Source organism: Heterodontus francisci, chromosome 8 (genome assembly GCF_036365525.1).
Source record: "Heterodontus francisci isolate sHetFra1 chromosome 8, sHetFra1.hap1, whole genome shotgun sequence".
Taxonomy (NCBI): domain Eukaryota; kingdom Metazoa; phylum Chordata; class Chondrichthyes; order Heterodontiformes; family Heterodontidae; genus Heterodontus; species Heterodontus francisci.
This window is the reverse complement of record NC_090378.1, coordinates 10,852,205-10,871,888: the sequence shown is the minus strand read 5'-3', so window position 1 is coordinate 10,871,888 and position 19,684 is coordinate 10,852,205. Positions and strand designations below refer to the sequence as shown.

Here is a 19,684-nt window from a genome sequence, read left to right as displayed (position 1 = left end):
GGTTACCTTGTGAGTGGAGGTAGTGGAAGAGATGAGTCTGAACTAATTAGACTATGTTTCCTTGATGTCTTCTATCTGTTATCACTCTCTTGAATCTTGCTTGATCTGCCAGTTGCTTACGATCTGGCATTTTCCTGCCTTCTAATTCTCAATTTCTACACTCTTGGAAGTTGTGTGGATTTTTCTTCACCCATAATTTTGTTTTGGCAAAGCAACTCATTTAATTTTACTGCTGTATGTACATAAAATTGTAGTTAAGCGGCTGAAAACCAAGCCTTTTGTTTAATTCTTTCTATTGTCTGATGCCAGTTGTTGTTCACTAAACTGTGTACTTGGATGATTTTGGGAATCAAGTTAGAGGCAAAGAAAATCTATCGCTCGCAAACAGGAGTGCAGTGTGTAATCAGTTTGCTTTAGAGTAGTTGTTTACATAAATCCAAGATTACATATTTTATAAAATAGCAATCTGCAGCATTGAAACTGACCATTCTATCCATATGTTTCATGGTGTTATTTATGCTCCACAGAAATCTCCTCCCATCCTTACTTCATCTAAACCTATGAACATATCCTTCTATCTCTTTGTCCCTTGTGTTTATCTAGCTTCCCCTTTAATACATCTCTGCTTGTTATTCCTTGTGGTAATGAGTTTTACATTCTCGCTACTCTCTGAATAAAGAAGTTTCTCCTGAATTCTCTATTAGATTTATTGATTAGCATCTTGTATCATGTTACCCCTAGTTTTGGACGTACAAGTGGATACATTATCTCTATGTCTACCCTATCAAGCCCCTTCATAATTCTACAGACCTCTATTAGGTCACCCCTCAGCCTCCTCTCTGAGAGAAAAGAGACCCAGCCTTTCCTCTTAAGTTCTAACATCTTTGTGAATTGTTTCTCTGCATTCTCCAGTGTCTATGATAGAGACCAGAACTATAAATATGAGAGACCTGGGGCAGTGAACAGGAGAAACTTGCTTTTTTACACAGTGTGTTGTGAGGCTGTGGAATGCATTAGTGTAACAAAGATCAAGTCAACATTTTACAGATTTGAAGGACAGGGGAGCAAAGGGATATGGGAACTAGGCAGGCACAGTAGATTAAAATTACAGCTTGTGTAGAGGAAAAGCATGAACTGGATGGAATAGTTCCAGTTTCTCTAACACATACAAGTTAGAGAGAGGGAGGGAGATGGTTTGCAGTGTTAACTTTTCATAGTTTTAAGTTATTCTTGATAGCTGGCTCTGGTTATTCTCAACACTTTATGTTGATAAGAGATGTATAAACATTGGTACTGTCAGGACAGATTTGAAGTTACTTGACAGGGGCGATGAACACTTTTTTCAGTATCGAGGGATGTAAAATGGTTTTCATTTTGAGAAAAATCATTTGTCACAACTAACATAAAATAGATATATCAGTATTCACGGCCAGCCTTTCTGTTGGAGTCATACTGAGTTGTTTTGGTTGGAATTGAAACTGCGAACCCTATCTGCAGGCAGTGAGATACCTGGGCCATGCAAATGTTGTGTTGATTTTAAATGCCGTGCACTGTCTGATGGATATATGTTTGCAAATGTCCTCCCAGCTTATTTGGATACATTGCCACATTTCGACAGAGTGAGTATGTGGTTCCAGTATCTGTAAAACTTGTTTAGTCTGTCATCCGTCACATAAACTGTGACATTTGATCATAATGAGGACAGTTATGCTCAAACAGGTTTGCTCACTGATTGTACTGAAGTACGGTGGCAGTGAAGTGAAATTTTCATCCCATGTCAACTTGAGTTATGTAAAACACCCTCCAAACTGACTGGAGAGAATACTTTGAGCTGCATAACACTAGAGTGCAGTATTAATACTAATAGAGGTCTGCCACTTGTAGTGGGAGCAGTTTAAAACATTGAATTAACTCTGTCACAAGAAGCCTGGCTCAAGTATTGGAATTGTCACAGCTTGCTTAAGTTGCTCTACCACAAAAATACTCCAGGACCTCGACACATCCAGGACAGGGTACTTGACTAAAACAGAAAGTGCTGGAAATACTCAGCAGGTCAGGCAGCATCTGTAGAGAGAGAAGCAGAGTTAACGTTTCAGGTCTGAGACCTTTCTTCAGAACTGCTTCTCTCTCCACTGATGTTGCCTGACCTGCTGAGTATTTCCAGCACTTTCTGTTTTTATTTCAGATTTCCAGCATCCGCAGTATTTTGCTTTTATTACAGAGTGCTTGATTGTTGCCTCTGCCACTGGACTCAATCTGCCTGTATTCGTGCATTCCAGGAACTTGTCTAGGTTACTTCAGTAGCACCTTGTAACCTCTGCTGCCTGGAAAGACAAACAATGCAATGGAAACTCCATTACCTCCCATGTTACACAGCACCCTGACTTGGATGTGTAATGCCTGTTCCTTCAGTTTTCTCAATTCCCAAACTCCCATCGTCATGGGAATGCTGCTACAGCAAGAACCACATCAGGGCAACTGGAGGTGGGCATCATTTGTGACCTTGCCAGTGCTGCCCACATCCTAGATTAGAAAGAAGGTCGAGCAGCTGTGGCAATGGCTCTATAAATATTGCCATTCCTCTCCAGGATGTGCGCACATAATCTAGGCTGAAGTAGTGCTGAGGGTGCTGCATTGTTGGAGGTGCCGTTTCCCGGCTAAAATGCTTGCATCCAATTGGGTGGATGTGAGAAAACGAAAATCCCATCGCGCTATTTGAAGGAGAGCAGGGGAGTTCTCCCAACATTCCACCCGATCCCTTAACCAGCCCTGCCATATATATTTTAATTGGTTATTCCTCTCGTTTATGGTCTGTGCTCTGTGCATAAATTGGCTGCCATTTTTATCTACACAATTGTGACTCCGCCTCAAAAGTAGGATTTTGTTCCAAGGATGTGATGAGTTTAACAAACTCAAATTCTTTCTTTGCCAGTATGGTAAACAATTGCTGTGGTAATGATGTGAGCAAACTCACAATGTTTGAATGGGTAGGTAGCTCATAGTCTTTTCATGTGGGAAGGAATAAATTAGGAGTTAGACAAATCTTCACGAAGTGTAGAAGTGGTATTGTACAAGATTTACTTTAGAAGATTCCATTTTCTTGATTTTAAAAAAAAAATCTCCCTGCTTTACAATGCAGTGCATTCATTAAAAGAATGCCTTTAGAGAAGACTTGCATGTGAGTCTAACCACAATAACACTGGTACCTTTTTAATATTATGGAACTCCTTCCAGTAGAAAATCATTCCTATTTTTGCTGAATTGCTCCATTTATGCTGTGGGCAGGTTCAGCAAGAGTGGGTAAAGCTGCTTGTGTAGATTTTCATTCAGGTCAAGTGTTCCTCTGCACAAAAGTGCTGGCAATACTCAGCAGGTCTGGCAGCATCTGTGGAGAGAGAAGCAAAGTTAACGCTTCAGGTCTGTGACCTTTCATCGAAACTGGCAAAGGTTAGAAAAGAATTAGGTTTTAAGCAAGTGAAGGTGTGGGGGTTGTGGGGGTGGTTGGTGGGGAAGAGAACAAAAGGGAAAGTGTGTGATAGGGCAGGAGGGATTAAATAACAAAGCTGTTATGGGACAAAGGCAAAGAGAGTGTTAATGGCAGACAAAATATTAGTCCAGAGAGTGTGTTAATGGCAGAGTAATGAGCAGCTCTGTCCAGAAGCACAAACATGAAAAACAAGACACATGGTTAAAAAATAAAATAATAAAGAAAAATATAAAACAAAGGCCAGTCATGCTCTGAAATTGTTGAACTCTGTTCATTCCGCAAGGCTGTCGAGTGCCTAATTGAAAGATGAGGTGCTGCTCTTTGAGCTTGCGTTGATGTTCGCTGGAACATGTGCAGCAGGCCAGGGACTGAAATGAGAGCGGGGGTGAGGGGGGGGTGGTGTGTGTTGAAATGGCAAGCAACCGGAAGCTCAGGGTTGTGCTTTCAGACCTCTGTACAGTTGAGCTGAGAGTCAAGCCCTTTGCTGACCTGCCGCCCTGGTTATCTTTGCCAGCCACGAAAAGGAGGGATTCTGTGATGAGCCTAAATTCCATTGGACATTTTCTACACTTAAACCGTTTTCATATTGGCTTTGTAGTCAGTGCTTCCCCAAAGCTTGAACTTCAGTGCTGACCCGAACTACAGTCTCAGCAAACTGCTCCCTCCCCGAACCGTCATTCTGCAGTGTACTCGAGAAAAAACTAATAATCACAGACCCACTGGTGACGTTTATACTTGTGGGTGGTTCAGCTTGTATTTTGAGCTGTGGGTGGGTTTCTAGATGTTGTGCCTTCTGATTTTGAATGACGCTAACTCGTTTTATAATTTAATCCATTGTTATTCAGGAGCAGCTGGCAGCCAAAAAGAAACGACAGAAGGAGAGGGAGGCACTTGGAGACAAGGTGACTGTCCCTTAATGTACAAGTTCAAAATGTGCATGATACAGCAGGGCTTCAGTTATACAGACAGACTAGAGGAGATGGGATTGTACTACTGGAGCTGAGGAAGTTAAGGGGACACAATGAGTGTTCAAAATTGTTGAGGGTTTTTGACAGTTGAAAATTTCAAAGCTGAGATTTGAAGATGTTTATTAGGTTGAAGGGTATTGAGGGTTATGGAACTAAGGCAGCGAGTTGGAGCTGATTGATTTTCCTGTCCACAGACTGTAAGCACTATGACCAGTTGTAGCACCCCACAACTACTGTCCCAAGTGAACATGGTATTATTTTGGTCTGGTTGGCTATTGTACACAGCTGTACCATTATGGGTTTGGGTGGGGGGGGGGGGGCACTTATTCTTGTCCACGAGCACAGTGCTGTGGTTTAGATGTTTTGATTTCTGCTTTCAAGTTGAATCATCCGTTAATATGGAATGGTTCAAAATAGAGCATAATAAGTAGGAGAGCTTGCATTTTAATTTTGGGAAGATGCGAGTGGCTGCTCGCATCAAAGGGTTAGAGTCATAGAGATACAGCACTGAAACAGGCCCTTCGGCCCACCGAGTCTGTGCCGACCAACGACCACCCGTTTATACTAATCCTACATTAATCACATATTCCCTACCACATCCCCACCTTCCCTCAATTCTCCTACCACCTACCTACACTAGGGGCAATTTACAATGGCCAATTTACCTATCAACCCTGCAAGTCTTTGGCTGTGGGAGGAAACCCACGTGGTCACAGGGAGAACTTGCAAACTCCGCAAGGGCAGTACCCAGAACTGAACCCGGGTCGCTGGAGCTGTGAGGCTGCGGTGCTAACCACTGTGCTGCCCAGTTGGTACTGAGAATGCCGACTTGGCACGAGTCATTTGGGTGTGCAACAATTGAGAGTGGTTTAATGTATAAAAGCGAAACCAAAAAGCGCAGGTCTTGTTTCTTAAAGTGAATTTAACTTTGCTCTCCCTGATTACATCTTTCTATCCAAGGCACCACCCAAACCAGTTCCGAAGACGATTGAAAACCAGCGGGTGTATGATGAAACAACTGTGGACCCGAATGACGAAGAGGTAATTTTATAGGTTTTGCCAAACCCCCCATGAATCAGTGTAAAAGGACACCTTTGGCATGTTGTCTTTGCTGCATTTTAGTAAGATGCTCAGTAATGTTAGTTAAACACCAATAGTCTTCAATTTTGAATTGTTAAATCTTTGAATCTTGGGTGAAAGGACTAAAGTTTTGTTTGGCAGAGGGTGGGGCCCGCGTGCTTCCTTTATGCTGGGTGTTCATGAGATTAGAGAGCAGTGGCAACCTTTTGGAGCTCTTGCTTCCATATTGTGTTCGCTACATGGAAAATTTTTGTATGTAAGAAAATATATTTTCAAAGTGCTTTAAATTAAAACTAGGTGAGATTGAAGTGTGAATTATATTTTGAGTGATTATGCAAACCTTTAGTCAGGAGAATGCACAGATTATTTAAAAATAACGTGAATCTTCCACAGGTGGCTTTCGATGAAGCTACAGATGAGTTTTCTTCCTACTTCAACCGAGAAACTAATCCGAAGATCCTTATTACCACATCTGACCGGCCTCGAGGGGTATGTCAAAGTAAATGCTAAAGGGACAAGAGACGTAGGTAATTGTGAGAGGGAAGTTTATGCCAGTTTTATTCTCTTGGAGGTGCTGACAGCTGCTTGGAGTGCACAGTGGCGCAGTGGTTAGCACCGCAGCCTCACAGCTCCAGTGACCCGGGTTCAATTCTGGGTACTGCCTGTGTGGAGTTTGCAAGTTCTCCCTGTGTCTGCGTGGGTTTCCTCCGGGTGCTCCGGTTGCCTCCGGGTGCTCCGGTTTCCTCCCACATGCCAAAAGACTTGCAGGTTGATGGGTAAATTGGCCATTATAAATTGCCCCTAGTATAGGTAGGTGGTAGGGAATTATAGGGACAGGTAGGTGGTAGGTGTATGGAATTAGTGTAGGATTGGTATAAATGGGTGGTTGATGGTCGGCACAGACTCGGTGGGCCGAAGGGCCTGTTTCAGTGCTTGTATCTCTAAATAAATAAAAAATAAAATTCCATGTGCACATACAGTCCTGATGGAGTGGTCATTCTCCATTTATAAGTCTAGATTCTTCTTTTTTATGTGGGCATCGCTGGCTAGGCCAGCATTTAATGCCCATCCCTAATTGCACTTGAGAAGGTGGAAGTGAGCTGCCTTCTTGAACCACTGCAGTCCTTGATGTAGGTAAGCCAACACTGCTGTTAGGGAGTTCCAGGATTTTGACTCGGCGACAGCGAAGGAACGGCGGTATAGAGTTCCAAGTCAGGAGGATGTGTGGCTTGAAGGGGAGCTTGCAGATGGTGGTGTTCTCATGTGTCTGCTGCCCTTGTTCTTCTAGTTGGTAGAGGTTGTGGGTTGGAAGGAGCCTTTAATTGCTGCAGTGCATCTTATAGCCACTTTGCTTCATCTGCTTTGTCCTGGATGGTGTCGGGCTTCTTGGGTGTTGGAGCTGCATCTATCCAGGCAAGTGGAGAGTGTTCCATCACACTCCTGACTTGTGCCTTGTAGATAGTGGGCAGGCTTTGGGGAGTCAGGAAGTGAGATACTCACCATGGAATTCATAGTATCTGACCTGCTCTTGTAGCCAGAGTATTTATATGGCTGGGCCAGTTAAGTTTTTGTTGTAGTCTGTGTTATTTGACCACTGTAGTAATTGTGTATCAGCCTACCCCGGATGAATTTTCCAGTGGAATCTGTTGGATAATGTTCGGGCCCAGGTTATTCCCTCCCCACCCTAAGCTCAAGGTTCCAGCGTCCAGTTGTGTACCCTAAATGCTGCCTTCAGCCGTTGCACATTTTAAAATTTCGAATGGATGATTGTTTTTCAGAGAACGGTAAGGCTGTGTGTGCAGCTGGCAAAGGTAATCCCAAACTCGCACGTCTACTACAGGAGAGGATTGGCTTTGAAAAAGATCATACCACAGTGCGTCGCCAGAGATTTTACAGACTTGCTTGTCATCAATGAAGATAGGAAAGTACCAAGTATCCTTTATGTTTGTGAGCTTGCCTGAAACTGCAGTTGGTTTTCTTCAACTCTTCAGTATTCCAATTTGAACTTGTACTTGTTGCAGGAGAGTTTTGTGTACTCCATTCCTCTACAAATTTCAGATATTGCCAGTTCCTTTTTGATTCCTTTTTGAATGTTGCTTTTGTATCAAGGGGCTTTGTGCCACCCTGAGATCGTGAATGGCATTCTGTAAATGCAGTTTCTTTCTCTTGTAGTACATTTCAGCAGTGTAGTTTTAATTTTTTTTATTTCATGGGACGTGGGTGTCGCTGGCAAGGCCAGCATTTGTTGCCCATTCCTAATTGCCCTTGATAACTGAGTGGCTTGCTAGGCCATTTCAGAGGGCAGTTAAGAGTCAACCACATTGCTGCAGGTCTGGAGTCACATGTAGGCCAGACCAGGTAAGGATGGCAGATTTCCTTCCCTACAGGACATTAGTGAATCTGATGGGTTTTTTTTTAATGACAATTGCACCACTAAGACTCCCTTTCAATTCCAGATCTTTTATTAATTAATTGAATGTAAATTCAACCAGCTGCCATGGTGGGATTTGAACCTGTGTCCCCAGGGCATTAGCCTTGACCTTGGGATTACAAGTTCAGTGACATTACTACTAAGCCACCATCTCCCCATGAAAGAGAGGATGTTTGGCAGTCTTTTAAACTTGCATTAACTAGCTGTGCAACCTATGACTTGTGAGGTACTGTAGGAGAGACTTGAAGCATTGAGCTTTGAAAGGAGTGGATAAGAGGGGGCCGTGGAGAAGTGTATATATGTGGTAGAGAAATGGTAAACCCACAGCATTGTTTCAATGGAAATAAAGGGTCCAGTAGCCTAATGGTTCGAGTACTACTGTGGAAGGTAGTAAAATTGAATTCATTATTTTTGTTGGCTGCCACCAGAAAAGTGACCATGAAAACTGTCCAATTATTGTTTTAAAAGCAACTAGCTTGCTAATTTTCAATGAACCCTTCCCTGGCCTGGCATCCTCTATGACTCTGACATGTGACTCCAGTACCACACTGCATGGTTGACACTTGGTGGCTAAGGTTAGGCAAGTTAGATGCTGTGGTGGGGGCTGTAGGCTTTTCTAGGTGGATGAGCTAGGGTGTGCTAAGCTGCCATCCTTATCAGTACTTGTGATCAAGAGTTATATTTTGCTGATATATAAACGTTTGCACAATTTTATTATCTTTAAGATATACTGAGCGACATTTGTCATCTTTAGTGTTGCTGTGGCTTTTCACAAACATTTAGAAAAGTTTTTAACTGGGTGAGGGTTTTACGATTACTGTATGCTGAAAACAGTTCAGTAGCAGGAAGATCAAAATCTGGTAGGTGTGAGATGCACGGATATAGATCAGATGAGAGCAGCCCACGATGCTGTGTTATGCACAGTAATGACATTTGTGCTTGTGTGCGCATGGCATTGCTTGTGCAGTGTTTCTAGACCTGAGAACTTCCTGGTTTCCCACAGTATATCTATATATCATTTTTAAAAAAAAGTATATGCAGTGATGCTTGTTCAGCTTCCAGTTATAATTTTTGTTCAATATTTACTACTGAAACTGCCTAAGGAAACATTAGGAATGGATATCTTGTGCAATCAGTTTGCGTTAACAACGTAGGACAGTGGGTGGCACTGTAAGGGCTTTAAGTCTCCCAACTGGTTTACTAAAGAAGTTGAAGCGCTTGTCAAGAGGAAGAAGGAGGCTTATGTTAGGATGAGACGTGAAGGCTCAGTTAGGGCGCTTGAAAGCTACAAGCTAGCCAGGAAGGATCTAAAGGGAGAGCTAAGAAGAGCAAGGAGAGGACACGAGAAGTCATTGGCGGATAGGATCAGGGAAAACCCTAAGGCTTTCTACAGGTATATCAGGAATAAAAGAATGACTAGAGTTAGATTAGGGCCAATCAAGGATAGTAGTGGGAAGTTGTGTGTGGAATCAGAGGAGATAGGGGAAGCGTTAAATGAATATTTTGCGTCCGTATTTACAGTAGAGAAAGAAAATGTTGTCAAGGAGAATACTGAGACCTCGGGCTGCTAGGCTAGATGGGATTGAGGTTCACAAGGAGGAGGTGTTATCAATTTTGGAAAGTGTGAAAATAGATAAGTCCCCTGGGCCAGATGGGATTTATCCTAGGATTCTCTGGGAAGCTAGGGAGGAGATTGCAGAGCCTTTGTCCTTGATCTTTATGTCGTCATTGTCGACAGGAATAGTGCCGGAAGACTGGAGGATAGCAAATGTTGTCCCCTTGTTCAAGAAGGGGAGTAGAGACAGCCCTGGTAATTATAGACCTGTGAGCCTTACTTTGGTTGTGGGTAAAATGTTGGAAAAGGTTATAAGAGACAGGATTTATAATCATCTTGAAAAGAATAAGTTCATTAGTGATAGTCAGCACGGTTTTGTGACGGGTAGGTCGTGCCTCACAAACCTTATTGAGTTTTTCGAGAAGGTGACCAAACAGGTGGATGAGGGTAAAGCAGTGGATGTGGTGTATATGGATTTCAGTAAGGCGTTTGATAAGGTTCCCCACGGTAGGCTATTGCAGAAAATACGGAAGTATGGGGTTGAAGGTGATTTAGAGCTTTGGATCAGAAATTGGCTAGCTGAAAGAAGACAGAGGGTGGTGGTTGATGGCAAATGTTCATCCTGGAGTTTAGTTACTAGTGGTGTACCGCAAGGATCTGTTTTGGGGCCACTGCTGTTTGTCATTTTTATAAATGACCTGGAAGAGGGTGTAGAAGGGTGGGTTAGTAAATTTGCGGATGACACTAAGGTCGGTGGAGTTGTGGATAGTGCCGAAGGATGTTGTAGGGTACAGAGGGACATAGGCTGCAGAGCTGGGCTGAGAGATGGCAAATGGAGTTTAATGTGGAAAAGTGCGAGGTGATTCACTTTGGAAGGAGTAACAGGAATGCAGAGTACTGGGCTAATGGGAAGATTCTTGGTAGTGTAGATGAACAGAGAGATCTTGGTGTCCAGGTGCATAAATCCCTGAAGGTTGCTACCCAGGTTAATAGGGCTGTTAAGAAGGCATATGGTGTGCTAGCTTTTATTAGTAGGGGGATCGAGTTTCGGAGTCACGAGGTCATGCTGCAGCTGTACAAAACTCTGGTGAGACCGCACCTGGAGTATTGCGTGCAGTTCTGGTCACCGCATTATAGGAAGGATGTGGAAGCTATGGAAAGGGTGCAGAGGAGATTTACTAGGATGTTGCCTGGTATGGAGGGAAGGTCTTACGAGGAAAGGCTGAGGGACTTGAGGTTGTTTTCGTTGGAGAGAAGGAGGAGGAGAGGTGACTTAATAGAGACATATAAGATAATCAGAGGGTTAGACAGGGTGGGTAGTGAGAGTCTTTTTCCTCGGATAGTGATGGCAAACACGAGGGGACATAGCTTTAAGTTGAGGGGTGATAGATATAGGACAGATGTCAGAGGTAGTTTCTTTACTCAGAGAGTAGTAGGGGTGTGGAACGCCCTGCCTGCAACAGTAGTAGACTCGCCAACTTTAAGGGCATTTAAGTGGTCATTGGATAGACATATGGATGAAAATGGAATAGTGTAGGTCAGATGGTTTCACAGGTCGGCGCAACATCGAGGGCCGAAGGGCCTGTACTGCGCTGTAATATTCTAATTCTAAAAAAAAAACTCCGTCGCCACCTTGTATTAGAAAAGAAACTTGACTTCCCCGAGTGATCATTTCGTGAAGTTGCCTGAAATCAGAACTCCGTTTTCCTTAACCAAATACCGACAGATGGATTAATTGTTAGCCACCTTCCCAATGGGCCAACAGCACATTTCAAGATGTCTAGTGTTCGTCTAGCAAAAGAACTTAAGGTGAGACGTTAAGGAACTTTGTTTACTGTGTGCTGGAAAACGCAAAATTGTAGGATGGCTTTGGTTGATGTGTTGATATATACAAACTCATCCTATGTTGAAACTTGATGGGTTTTAAAATGTTCGCTGGCTGGGTAAATGAATACCAATAATTCTCTGTGAATTATATAATTGCATTTATTTAGTTTTTATCACTTTTAAACAGCTCAACCATTACCACAAAAAAAATGATGGAATGTGTAGTAGGGTTGCAGTCTGTTGATGCAAGGTGATAGTATAGATACCCCAAAACTCCACTGAGCACCTTGTCCAGACAGTGTTCTCTGTTCAGATGTTCTAATTTATTGAGCAATGATAACCTAAACCAGTGACTGAAATATTTTGATGGTGCTGATGTAGATTTTTCTCGTCACTCTTGAAACCTTTCTCAGGAGTGGATGTTGATTAATATATGGCTGTAGAAACTTGGTCGAGCACACTTTCCGAAAAAAAAAAGTATATAACACGAATCTGTGATCTTTGTTGCAGAGGAGGGGGAAGGATCCAACAGAGCATGCACCAGAAGTGATTCTTAATAATTTCTCTACCCGTCTGGGACACGCTATTGGGAGAATGTTTGCTGTTTTCTTCCCTCACAATCCACAATTTGTGGGACGCCAAGTCGCAACTTTTCATAACCAGCGTGACTACATCTTTTTCAGATTTCACAGGTACACTTTTAAAAGTGTATTTAAACAAACCGTATGAAAGTTTCTCCAGGTCCTTGTTGGGATATATATATATATATATATATATATATATTATATATTTTCGATTTGGTAGCCTTTCTTGCTAAAACCAAGGTAAGAATGGCTTTTGTAAGAATTGTGGGCAGGATAAAATGTAATAATATATGTGGATGCAGTGGGTCATTCTGAAATCCTTGACTCAGGATAAAAATACCTTAAAGCTAACAAAACAGGAAGCAGAAGTTTCTCACTTTGCTAACAAACAGCGAGGCATTTCAGCAGGGTCATCTGCAATGAAAGATAGTTAAACCACTGCTTGTACCTTTCAGATAGCAGTACTGTGTACTGATGAGGTTGGAGCTCCAGAATTGATTTGTGTGTGGCAATCTATCCAATAACCAAAGGGTTGCGAGATGTCCAGCAAGCTTAAACTTGACTCAAGGATCAGAAGAACCTGAGGCCACATGACGGAGAAATTAATTCTATATACGTTAATGGGATACGTGGACCAGCATTTATTGCCCATCCCTAATTGCCCTTGAGAAGGTGGTGGTGAGCTGCTTTCTAGAACCGTTGCAGTCCTTGGGGTGTAGGTACACCCACAGTCCTGTTGGGAAGGGAGTTCCAGGATTTTGACGCAGCGACAGTAAAGGAACAGCGATATAGTTCCAAGTCAGGGTGGTGTGTGGCTTTTGAGGGGAATTTGCAGGTGGTGGCGTTTCCATGCAACTGCTGCCCTTGACCTTCTAGGTGGTAGAGGTCGCGGGTTTGGAATTTGCTGTTCAAGGAGACTTGGTGCATCGCTGCAGTGCATCTGGTAGATGGTACACGCTGCTGCCACTGTGTGTCGGTGGCGGAGGGAGTGAATGTTTGTGGATGACGTGCCAATCAAGTGGGCTGCTTTGTCCTGGATGGTGTCGAGTTTCTTGAGTGGTGTTGGAGCTGCACCCATCTAGGCAAGTGGAGAGTATTCCATCACACTCCTGACTTGTACCTTGTAGATGGTGGACAGGCTTTGGGAAGTCAGGAGTGAGTTACTCGCAGGATTCCTAGCCTCTGACCTGCTCTTGTAGCCACGGTATTTATATGGGGGAATTCAGCGATCGTACTGCCATTGAATGTCAAGGTGAGATGGTTAGGTTTTTTCTTGTTTGAGATAGTCATTGCCTGGCATGACTATTGTGTGGCATGAATGTTACTTGCCACTTATCAGCCCAAACCTGGATATTGTCCAGGTCTTGCTGCATTTCTACACGGATTACTTCAGTATCTGAGGAGTCGTGAATGGTGCTGAGCATTGTGCGAACATCCCCACTTCTGACCTTTATGATGGGGAGAAAGTCATTGATGAAGCAGCTGAAGATAGTTGGGCCAAGGACACTACCCTGAGGAACTCCTGCAGTGATGTTTTGGAGTTGAGATGATTGACCTCCAACAACCACAGCCGCCTTCCTCTGCGCTAGGTATGACTCCCTCAACCCACCGTGTGGTTACAGTCTGTTGTTACAGCTTAAAAATGGTGAGGATTGGGCGCTTAATATAAAAGGATAATAAGTGTTCAGAAAAGATAGAGAAGGAAAAAAGGGTGGTGGGGTGGCAGTACTGATTAGGGAAGACATTGTAGTGTTGGAAAGAGAGGATGCCTTTGAGGGGGCAAGGCCAGAATTCATCTGGTTAGAGTTGAGAAGCACAAAGGGTATGATCACACTACTAGGGGTATTCTATAGGCTTCCATATTTTGAGAGATAGAGGAGCAAATCTGCAGGGAAATAAGAGATGTGCAAGAACTATAGAGTGGTGATACTGGGGGACTTTAATTACCCAAATATCGATTGGGATAATGTTCGAGTAAAGGGTAAGGAAGGGAGGAGTTTCTGAAATGCATTCAGGATCACTTCCTTAATCAGTATGTTCTTGTCCCAACTAGAAAGGAGGCATTGCTGGATCTGGTGTTGGGAAATGAGGTGGGCCAAGTGTCTGTGGTGGAGTACTTTTAGGTAAGAGTGATCATATCATAAGGTTTAGACTAGTAATGCAGAAAGGTAATGAATAATATAAGGTAGAACAGCTGGCTTGGAAGAAGGCTAATTTCAATGTGATGAGAAGGGATCTAGCCAGGATACAATGGAACCAAAATCTGACAAGAAAAATTAAAGGAACAATGGGTTATCTTTAAGGACAGGATGCTTCAGGTACAGGCTAGGTACATTCCAACAAGGGTGAAAGATGAGGGTACCAAAAACAGGGCTCCTTAATAGATGTGGGAGATAGAGATAATGAAACAAAAAAAGAGGGTGTTTGATGCACGCCAGGTGAATTCTTCAAGTGAGAACCAGTCCATATACAATAAGTTGAGGGGAGGTGAAGAAGAAAATAAGACTGGCAAAGAGAGAATATGAGAATAGAATGGCAGTCAACATTAAAAGGGAACCGAAAAATTGTCTGGCACACAAATAGTAAGCGGGTAGAAAGAGGTGGTGTGGGGCCTATTCGAGACAGAGGGTAATAAATGCCTAGAGACACAGGGCAAGGCTAGATTACTTGGAGTACTTTGTATTGATCCTTAATAAGGAAGAGGAATCTGACAAAATATCGGTTGAGGTGGAGAGAGTAGAGGCAGTAGACAGGGTAAAAATTGAGAGGGAGTGGGTACTGGAAAGGCTGGCTATGCTTAGGCTAGATAAGCCACTAGGTCCGAATGGCTTTCATCCCAGGTTGCCAAAGGAAGTGGGTGTGGAGATAATGGAAGGACTTGCCATAATCTTCCAATCTTCCCTAGAAATGGGGGAGGTGTCAGAGGATTGGAGAGTGGCAAATGTGACACCCTTATTCAAGAAAGGGTGTAAGGACAGTCCGAGCAATTACAGTCCAGTTAGTTTAACATGAGTGGCGGTTAAGGTTTTAGAAACAATAATCAGGGGAAAAAATCAACAGGTACTTGGAGAGGTTTGAGTTAATTAAGGAGAGCCACAGATTTGTTAAAGGCAGATCATGTTTGACTAATCTCATTGAATATTTTGAAGTAGCAGAAAATGTTGAAGGGAATGCAATGGATGTTCATGTGGATATTAATAAAGCATTTGATAAAGTACCACATAAAAGGCTGGTTAAAAAAATTGAGGCTCACTGAACAGGAAGGTCAGTGTCCAATTGGATAAAAATTAGCTCAAGGACAGAAAACAGCGAGTGGTGGTAAATTGTTGTCTTGCAGCTGGAGGATGGTAAGGGTCCCCAAGGGTCAATGATACCAAACCTGAAGATGCAGCAAACTGAAGATGATACAAACTGCTTGCAGTAGGGCATAGGCTAGCAGAATGGGCAGACCAGCGGCAGATGGAATTTAAAACAGACAAGTGTGAGCTGATGCATTTTGGCAGAAAGGTTAGGATGAGGCAATATAGAATTAATGATGCAGTTTTAAAGTGTGCGCAGGAACAGAGGAACCTGGGGGGTGCATGTGCATCTATCTTTGAAGTTTAGATTGGAAAAGCTGGGTTGTTCTCTGGACCAAAGGAGATTTAGTGGAGATTTGAGAGAGGTGTAGAAGATTATGACAGGCTTTGATAAGTTAGATAAGGAAAAACCGTTCCCATTGGATTAGGGGACACAGATTGAATGTTTTGGGCAAGAGAGGCAGGGGGAAAGTGAGGAAGCACTTTTTTACGCAGTAAGTGGTAATGACCTGGAACTCACTGTCAACGAGGGTAGTGGAAGCAGAGACTATCAGATATCAAAAGGAAAATGGATGGCCACTTAAAGGAATTGAACTTGCAGGGCTACGAGGATCGAGCAGGGGAGCGGAACTGACTGAATTGCTCCACGGAAAGCCAGCATGGAATCAATGGGCCGAATGGCCGCCTCCTGTGCGATAAATGTCTCTGATCTGGAAAGCACTGCTAAAAAAGTCTTTTTTAAATTCATTCATGGGATGTGGGCATCACTGGCATGGCCAGCATTTATTGCCCATCCCTAATTGCCCTTGAGAAGGTAATGGAATACTCTCCACTTACCTGGATGAGTGCAATTCCAACAACACTCAAGCTCAACACCATCCAGGACAAAGCAGCCCATTTGATCACCCCATCCACCACCTTCAACATTCACACCCTCCACCATTGTTGCACAGCGGCAGCAACTGATCAAGTCTCTTTCATCAGCACCTTCCAAACCTGTGACCTCTGCCACCTAGAAGGACAAGGGCAGCAGACACATGGGAACACCACTGCCTGCAAGTTCCCCTCCAAGTCTCAAACCATCGTGACTTGGGATTATATCTCCGTTCCTTCACTGTCACTGGGTCAAAATCCTGAAACTCCCTCCACAACAGCACCATGGGTGTACCTACACCAAATGGACTGTAGTGGTTCAAGAGGTGGCTCATCACCACCTTCTCGAGGGCAGTTGGGGATTAGCAAGAATTAGCCTGGCCAACGGTGCTCATGCCCCATGAACAAGTAATAAAAAAAATTCTGTCCTCGTAGGACAATCTCCTCATCCCAGGAAACAGTCCAGTGAACTAATTTTGACTCCTAAAGTAAGATGTTAAGCTGACGTCACAAGTTAATTAGAACCAGACACTGACCGAGTGCTTTTGTTTGAAAGGTACATATTCAGGAATGAAAAGAAAGTGGGCCTTCAGGAACTTGGGCCGCGTTTCACCCTGAAACTTAGATCTTTGCAGAAAGGGACCTTTGATTCAAAATATGGAGAATATGAGTGGGTCCACAAGGTCAGTTATCTAGAATTTTTTGTTGTCTTGGGCTGCATTTTATCGTCTGTTTGGAAGAGTTTAACAAAGATGATTTGGGCTTTAATTTTAGTAGCTGTAATCAATTGAATCTTTTTTGTGGTTCTGGCTACAATCTCAAATCAAAACGTCATTAAGATCCTGTAAATATGACTTAAAGTTAACTATATTGAGTGAGAATGTGTTGTCAGGGTTATAGTATATTCTATCATGTAAATTACTTCATTCCATGTTGCTTTTATGTAATTGAGGGGGGAAGCATATACAAGTGTTGGTGAGGAGACAGTTTTGTAAATTCTCAAATTGTGGACATGTCCTTGTCAAGTATATTGTACAGAATAATTTGGTCATTTGACATTTCTTGTGGCTAGGATTAAAGCTAGAAGTTAGGTGCAGGTAAGGCCATTGACAACATTTTAACTTTTACCTTTGACTTAATGACACCTCAGTTTCACATAAATATGCACTTACCACCAAAAACAGATTCATATTGTGATTTGCTTCAGCTGTTCCTACGTGTGCCATAACTCCCTCATCTGTTCCCTGTTGGATACAGTGGTATTGATATCTTTTTAGTAGAGGAATGAATCTCTGCCACTGACTGAGGTTAGGGGATTTACCCGCCTTATAGCAAGTACACACCGGGTATTTTAATGTGTGCTCTTACTGACTTGCAGTGCTTTCTTTTTCTGCAGCGCCATGAAATGGACACAAATCGAAGGAAATTCCACTTGTAAAGTCGGACTTAATGGGACTGGTGGAAGCCGTAACACAAGCCCCTTGGCAGCGCTGCCTGTACACGTAATGTATTTTGGATATCCTGGAGGCAAACTAAACAGTTCTCAATTTTTATTCAAAACTGACGTCAGCTGGAACCTTTGAAAATAAATTCTGGAGGAGCAGTTGCTGGTTGCCGAAGTCTGTAGCAATGTTTTTGTTATACTCAAATTTGGAAGTCTTGCCCTAGAACCTACTCTGTCTTCACATCAAATGTAAACGACTCCTTGTAAATGTACTTTGTAAAAGGATTAAAGTTTTGGATCAATTAAATTTATTCATTTGAATATATCCATCCAGGTTTGTACTTCATGCCCTGGTTGGACAAATGAGTTTGTTTAAAACTGCTCTTTTTAACCCTGTAAATGTGAACGTAGGAAATAGGGGCAGGAGTAGGCCATTCGGCCCTTCGAGACTGCTCTGCCATTCAATTAGATCATGGTGATCCATCTCAACGCCATTTTCCCGCACTATCCCCATATCCCTTAATATCTTTATCTAGAAATCCATTGATCTGTCTTGAACATACATGATGACTGAGCTTCCACAGCCCTCTGGGATAGAGAATTCCAAAGATTCACCATCCTGAGTGAAGAAATTCGTCCTCATCTCGGTCCTAAATGGCCTACCTTTTGTTCTGAGACTGTCCCCTGGTTTTAGACCCCCCAGACAGGGGAAACATCCTTCCTGCATCTACCCTATCGAGTCCTGTAAGAATTCAGTCTGCTTCAATGAGATCACCTCTCATTCTTCTAAACTCTAGAGACTACAGGCCCAGTCTCCTCAACTCTCCTCATAGGACAATACCACCATCCCAGGGATTAGTCTGGTGAACCTCCGTTGCACTCCCTCTATGGCAAGTATATCCTTTCTTAAGTAAGACGAACAAATCTGTACACAATACTCCAGGTGTGGGCTCACCAAGACTCTATTCAATTGCAGCAAGACGCCTTTACACCTGTACTCAAATCCTCTTACAATAAAGGCTAAAATACTATTTGCCTTCCTAATTGCTTGCTGCACCTGCATGCTAACTTTTAGTGATTCGTGAACAAGGACACCCAGGTCCCTTTTGAACATCAACACTTCCCAACTGCTCATCATTTAAGGAATACTGTCTTTATTTCTACCAAAGTGGATAATTTTGTACTTACTTACGTTATATTCCATCTGCCATGTTCTTGCCCATTCCATTGCGCCCCCCCACATTTAAAATCATTTATATAGATTGTGAACAGCTGTGGCCCCAGCACAGATCCTGGCGGTACCCCACTAGTAACAGCCTGCCATTCCTGCGAATGACCTGTTTTCCCTTTCATAAATCCATATTAAATTTGCCCAATCATATGATTTTCTAAGTGTCTTGTTATAGTCATAGTTATACAGCACAGAAACAGGCCCTTCGGCCCACTGTGTCCACGCCAGCCATCAAGCTTATCCAATTCCCATTTTCCAGCACTTGGCCCATAGTCTTGTATACTATGGCGTTTCAGGTGCTCATCTAAATACTTAAATGTTGAGGGTTCCTTCCTCTACCAACCCTTCAGGCAGTGTGTTCCAGATTCAACCACCGTCTGGGTGACAAACCTTTTCCTAAAATCCCCTCTAAACCTCCTGCCCCTTACCTTAAATCTGTGCCCCCTGGTTATTGACACCTCCGCTAAGCATTAGCCTGGGGATCTGGATGACTAGTCCAGTGTCACTACCACTACACCACTGCCTCCCCTTAGTTATCACGTCCGTTATAATAAAATCTAACATTTTCCCTACTAATGTCAAACTAACAGTTCCCCATTTTCCGTCTCCCCTCCCCCCAAATATAAATACTTAAAGATTCCTGTTCTTCAGATGTTTGTTTTCTGACATCTGAACTGATGCCTAGATACAATATGGAAAGAACTTGAATTGATCATAGAATAGTACAGCACAGAAGGAGGCCATTCTGCTCATCAAGGCTCTCGCAGAGTTCCATTCCACTGCTCTTTTCTCAGATCCCTACAATTTTTATATAGTGTCATGACCTCAATGTTACAAAGCACCTGACAGCCAATGAAGTACTTTTGAATTGTATTCATTGTTATGTAGAAAATTAAACATAATGG

At 42.9% G+C, this 19,684-nt stretch overlaps 1 protein-coding gene across 1 annotated transcript in view; it reads left to right on the top strand.

Moving 5' to 3' along the window:
- Window positions 1–17,628, top strand: part of rpf1 (ribosome production factor 1 homolog) — a 32,532-nt gene extending 14,904 nt beyond the window's left edge. Inside the window, exons 2-9 of the mRNA XM_068036616.1 lie at window positions 4,333–4,389; window positions 5,416–5,496; window positions 5,929–6,024; window positions 7,314–7,467; window positions 11,248–11,330; window positions 11,859–12,040; window positions 16,661–16,787; window positions 17,501–17,628. Coding sequence (XP_067892717.1) covers window positions 4,333–4,389; window positions 5,416–5,496; window positions 5,929–6,024; window positions 7,314–7,467; window positions 11,248–11,330; window positions 11,859–12,040; window positions 16,661–16,787; window positions 17,501–17,542 — 822 coding nt within the window. The 3' untranslated portion in view covers window positions 17,543–17,628. The remainder of the gene's footprint in view (window positions 1–4,332; window positions 4,390–5,415; window positions 5,497–5,928; window positions 6,025–7,313; window positions 7,468–11,247; window positions 11,331–11,858; window positions 12,041–16,660; window positions 16,788–17,500) is intronic.
- The last annotated feature ends 2,056 nt before the right edge of the window (window positions 17,629–19,684 follow it).